The 5347-nt window shown below is 42.5% G+C and overlaps 1 protein-coding gene across 1 annotated transcript; it reads right to left on the reverse strand.

Annotated features, from left to right (window-relative positions):
* Nucleotides 1-2931: 2931 nt before the first annotated feature.
* LOC141816330 (transcription factor GHD7-like) lies at nucleotides 2932-4348 on the reverse strand. Its single transcript, XM_074704133.1, has 2 exons — nucleotides 3764-4348; nucleotides 2932-3374 (listed from the first exon to the last, which is right to left on the reverse strand). Exons 1-2 carry the CDS (start codon nucleotides 4142-4144, stop codon nucleotides 3069-3071), a joined length of 687 nt encoding a protein of 228 aa, XP_074560234.1. The 5' UTR covers nucleotides 4145-4348; the 3' UTR covers nucleotides 2932-3068.
* Nucleotides 4349-5347: the final 999 nt, after the last annotated feature.

Raw genomic sequence — 5347 nt, forward strand, 5'->3', positions numbered from 1 at the left:
TTAATAATTAATTATTTCAATATGATCCCATAACGAAATATAATTTTAATTTTCTAAGGATGCTGTGGCTACTCCTTAAATTAAAATTATTAGGATCAAAACTTGAAATATTCAAGTTAAAATTATTGACAAACTTTATGCAATAATTTTAATTGAAATGACTCCAATATTCTAACTCAATTTAATTAATTAGACTTACAATAAATTCTAATTAATTGAGTTACAATGAACATGAATTTCTATTAACCTCAATTGGAATCCAACTCAACAAAATAATAATAATAATAATAATTAATCATTATTATTTCATACATATTATTATTATTTCTGCTTTTTAGCCGTTACTGTACTTTAAACACAGTGTTATTTGCTATAATTAATTGAGAAATCAATATGGCTAATTAATTTCAATTAAATTTAATTCTATTTTTTTTTTTCTGGCCGCTACAGTGCCGTAAGCACTGTAGCACCATGGGAGTTATCTGATCGGCCGAGTGGCCGCCAGCCCATATAAATCCTTTTTTTTTTTTTAAATTAAAATCTGATCAAAATCCACGTTCCCCACTTTCCTAATTCCCGTGTTCACCTTCGCCTGCACGCCGCTTGCACAGACATCGCCGGTGCCTGCCGCTTGCACAAGCGTCGCCGGCTGCGCCTCGGCTATCCACACACCGCCTGCCTTGCCGGCTATTTCACGAACAACATCGAGCGCCTTGCTGGCGACGTCTGCCATGCCGGAGATGAAGCGGCCAAAATGAAGCGGCTGCCGCATTAGGTTCGCCAGTGCCCTGCTTCGTCGGTGCCAGGGCACGCGCCAGCCTTGCCGGCGTCTGTTGCGACCTGCTGCGGAGACAAAACCAGCCCCTTCTGCGGACATCGATTGCCGCCGACGCCAGCAGCCCGAGACTGCCTGCGCTGCCGAGGACAACACATGTGTGATGTTCTCGTGACTTTGGCCAAAATAGCACTGTTCACATATATCAGTGCTGCCGCTTGCAACATCGGCCAAACAGAGAATCAGGATAATTGTGAAGAACAGATAAGTTTTCCAGATAAGTTGGGAAAATCAATTTTAATTCGGTTCTTCGTTTTGTAAACAGATTCAGCCGATTATTTCTGTTCTTCCTTTTTGTAAACGGAAACAAAAAAGATTTTTGAACAGATTCAGAAAAATTGAGACAGAGGTATTGACATGCTCTGATACCAAATGTTAGAAACTAAAACAACATGAGGCATCTAATAGCAAAGTAAATGCAGCGGAAGAAAGATCGAGATTACCTCCTGCCATCAATTTCGTTGGTCGTAGTGATCTGTTCTTCTGGCTTTTGTCTCCACTTTCACTGATGGTGTATTTTCCTACGCGAAGCGGCGGTCGAAGGAGGATTGGAAGCACTTTGCAGCAATCTCGCTTTCGTAGTAGCAGATTCACCGCCGTTGGCGTCGTTGTGAGACATGTCCAACTGCCGCAACAGCCGAAACTTCCCCATCCCCGGCGGCGCAACGCCGAGGTGATTCCGGGACAGGTCGAGCACCTCCAGGTGCGGCAGCGCTGCTTCCAGGCCGGTGCCGGCGCTGGTGAACCGGTTGCCGCTGAGGTTAAGCGACTTGAGGGGCGACGCTGGGAGCGAGAGGTCGAACCGGAGAGAGCCCCCAAGCCGGTTGTCGGCGAGGTTGAGGTGGTGGAGCATAGGCGCGGACCAGAAGATCGCGGGGATGGATCCGAGCAGATTGTTGCCGGAGAGGTCGATGGTGCGGAGCGCGGACACGCGGCGGAGGTGCGTCCACGAGATGGCGCCGGTGAGGTTGCACGACGGGAGAGTGATGGCGGTGCAGTCGACGGTAGGAGACGGGAGTTGGAATCCGGTGACGAATCGGAAGGCAAGGGAGATGTGCGTGAGGTCAGACGGAGTGCAGGAGCTTGCTGCCGGAAGTGGGAGGAGGAGGAGGAAGAGGAGGATGCTGGAGATGGTGAAGGAATCGTCAGGGAGCTCCATTGAATTAGTGAATTCTGAAAAAGGAAGGAGCTCGTGGAGCTTTTCTAGTAAACTTTGGTCAACATTCATGATTCATCATCAACTCAATTGCCAATCTGGATAGACTCTGCGTTTGGTAGATTGCCCGACATTTGAAGTCAACTTTCATGTACGAAAAGGACCATTGGCCTTGATAGTCAACTTTGGCCGCCGCGTGACAACAAATAAATTAATTAGCAGATATGCAATGTCTTGTCTTTTATTATTATTTTTTCCATTTCCTCAATTAATGGCTTAACAGTGCCAATAAATTTCTGTGAGCACCTTATTTTATTTAAATTATTAAACCGATTTATCTTTTTAAATTTTGTATGACCGATCTCCTTCAATTGCAACAATCACATAGCTAAACTTTGTGCTAGAATAACAAAGTATTTTCTCAATTATGTGAACATTGTATACGATTTCTCTAAATCTACAACAATAAAAATTCTATAAAATAATCAAAGATAAATTCACTTTCTTTTATAAAGAGTGATTCAGTTTGAAGCTGATTTTTTTTTACTTTACCTATGTCCATAATAAAGTTACAAAGTGTCTCTGTATTTTCTTTGATGTTATCCTGAGTATGTTTTCATTCAAAATTTAATGGATGATAGTGAAAGTATTGATTTTTTTCTAAAATATTTTTATTTTGAGTTATCTCATTTAAAATTATTTTAAATAATATTTCATACTCTTTGAGATTGATCAATTCTCGTTGAATTTAATAAGTTGGAAGTATTGAAAATAAAAAAATTTTGATATCATTGTATACCACCTTATGAAAGTGGTGGACTTTAAAATAGTTTTATAATAAAAAGAAAAGGAGGTATGGTAAATTAACTTGTATTATAAAAATAATTTGATTTTTGCACAGTGATTTAATATTATATAACTATTTATATTACTCAATGCAAATCTCTAAACCAACTTTATTAATTAGATACATGTACGCATTATAGGTAGGTACATGAATTATATATAAGAGAGCTTATATATAATCATCTTCATCATGCATATATCTTGTTCTTGTTCATCGTCCTCTTCTTCTTCTCAACGGAACCATCTTGAGTCAACACTACGAAGATCATAAGGTTGCTGCTGGGACAGTGGTTGGATCTCTGTCGACTCTGGTGTCTTTGCAAAACGCCCTTTTACCCTCGGTCTCATCTCGGCGTAGGCCTTCCTGGACGCGTATCGAATCTGCTTCTCATATTTTCTCTTCTTCCTCTTCTCTTTGTACCTCATGATCTTGGCTTCCCTCTCCATTGTTGGGTCACCCAGCTGGTCGCTGGCCATGCCTTCTCTAATCTTCATCCCGCTCGAAGCGTCAGTGAATGTGCTCCCGGCGAAGGACATCTGTTGATCAAGGAATAATTTGGCACCATGAAAAGTGGAATCAAGATATCCATGTTCGTCCAAATGGCTTGATATATATATGGCTAGAACAGACACATGAAATAACATGCAATTCTGCCCCTTTTTCATCTCTATTTTTATGCATGAAATGCAATTATCATTAATTGAAATTACAGCAGCTGTATGGCCAATTCCTTGAAAATTAAGCGCTTTCTTTTTCTGGACCAACTGAGACAACATGTGTAAATAACAGCATGAATTTAATACACGAAATCTTTGCATCTCATGAAATAAATACGGGAATTTTGTAAAATAGCCAAAAAAAAATTTGTCGAGAGCAGTAGAGGAGTGTAATTGTAATATTGATCAAAGAGTTAAACTCCACTCACGATGGTGGCACTCGACGCCGCCGCCATCATGGGGACTGTCTCCGGCTGCCGGCGCGCGGAGCTATTCAAGCAAACATCAAAGGTGAGGCCACGTCCGGCGTCAAAACCATCACCACCTCCTCCTCCTCCTCCCAAGCCATCAAGATACTTGAACCCTCTCGCCGCATGGTGCGACTCTTCTGGCGGAGGATCACTGTCCTTAGGGTCGCTAAACATCCACTCCACCGAGTCGTCGTGGCCAAAGAACTGGAACTCGCGCATGGGCTCGTTGAACAGCACCGGAATCGCGCGGTTGAGGTCGGTGCAGTGGGGGCAGGCGGCCCCGTCGGTGCCGCAGCACACGTCGCACAGGTTGGGCGCCGACATGGTTGCAGCGATCATGTGTCCGCAAATGGCCGCCGGCGAGGGAGAGGGAATTAGGAGAGGGCTGAGGAGGATGTCTGACTAGGGTTGTGGGGGAGAAGGGAGTTAAATTGATGGATGTGTGGCTACGTACTCCCTCGCAAAGGAAGAGAGAGAGAGAGAAGGTAGGAGAGGATCTTGGAAAGGAAGGGGATGCCAATGAGGTGCCCGGAAGAGATCTAGCGATCACTACTTTTTTTCTCGTGGAGGATTCTTTGCCACTTTTCATTTTGGCAGTGTAATTAAAGCTATGGCATTCATGCACACACACTATCCACCAAATTGCCTGGCGACTATAAATGCTTTATAAATTTAACGTAAAATCGGCTGCCACTCTGTGGCGAAGGAATCGTGATTTGCCAAGAGGGACAGGGACAGGTGGAGTCCCCACCGATTCGTGTCTCCAGATCAGACCACAGCTGCCGAGTGGGAATGGACTGCCATTGCTGGTGCATGTTCGGGGGCATGCAGGGGATGGTGGGTTGCGGTGCGTGCGTGGAGCTTGCGAATCCAGAGGTTGCGGATTATAGTTATCTGATCAGAAATGAATGCAGCTGGAAACGAATCTGATGTAGATCTTGTCCATATCTGAAACAGCAATTATGTCGGAGCAATTAACCAAATAGGTACTACTTTGAAATTGAAAAATGCACTGTGTTTAGATGGAACTGGAATTGGATGATTTATACGGAGAAGATGAGATGGCTCTTTCAAAAATCAGCAATGCAGCAGCCAGCCATTGATGCATGGCTTATCTTTATGCGTGCAGGTAACATGAACAGCATTAATTAAGCCAATAATATAATTATGAATCCTGCTACAGGTGAGAGAGGAGAAACTTTGTCAGATTGAAATGAGATGGACTATTTTGTTTTTTTGTTTTGTTTTGTTTTTGTGTGTTATTGTTGATGTAAGAGTGCATGGTGGAAGAACTGGGAGATCGCGTGGTGGTTATTTAAGAAAACAGCTTCTAAAATGCGGTCGGCTACTGTATCTGGAGCCAGAGAGATCTTCGAGCAAGTTAAATGTGAAAAGAAAAGCTTTGACCTTGTGAATGTAGTTATATATAAAATCATTTTCACTGATCATATAATATATCAATTTAAAAATAGCTTTGTGTACAAATGTTAAAATACTAATTGATATTTACAGTTTCATGGTGCAACTAAAATTAATAGCTTT

Source organism: Curcuma longa, unplaced genomic scaffold (assembly GCF_044706935.1).
Source record: "Curcuma longa cultivar G26 ecotype Majalengka, Jawa Barat unplaced genomic scaffold, ITB_CL_G26_1.1 contig_16109, whole genome shotgun sequence".
Lineage (NCBI taxonomy): Eukaryota > Viridiplantae > Streptophyta > Magnoliopsida > Zingiberales > Zingiberaceae > Curcuma > Curcuma longa.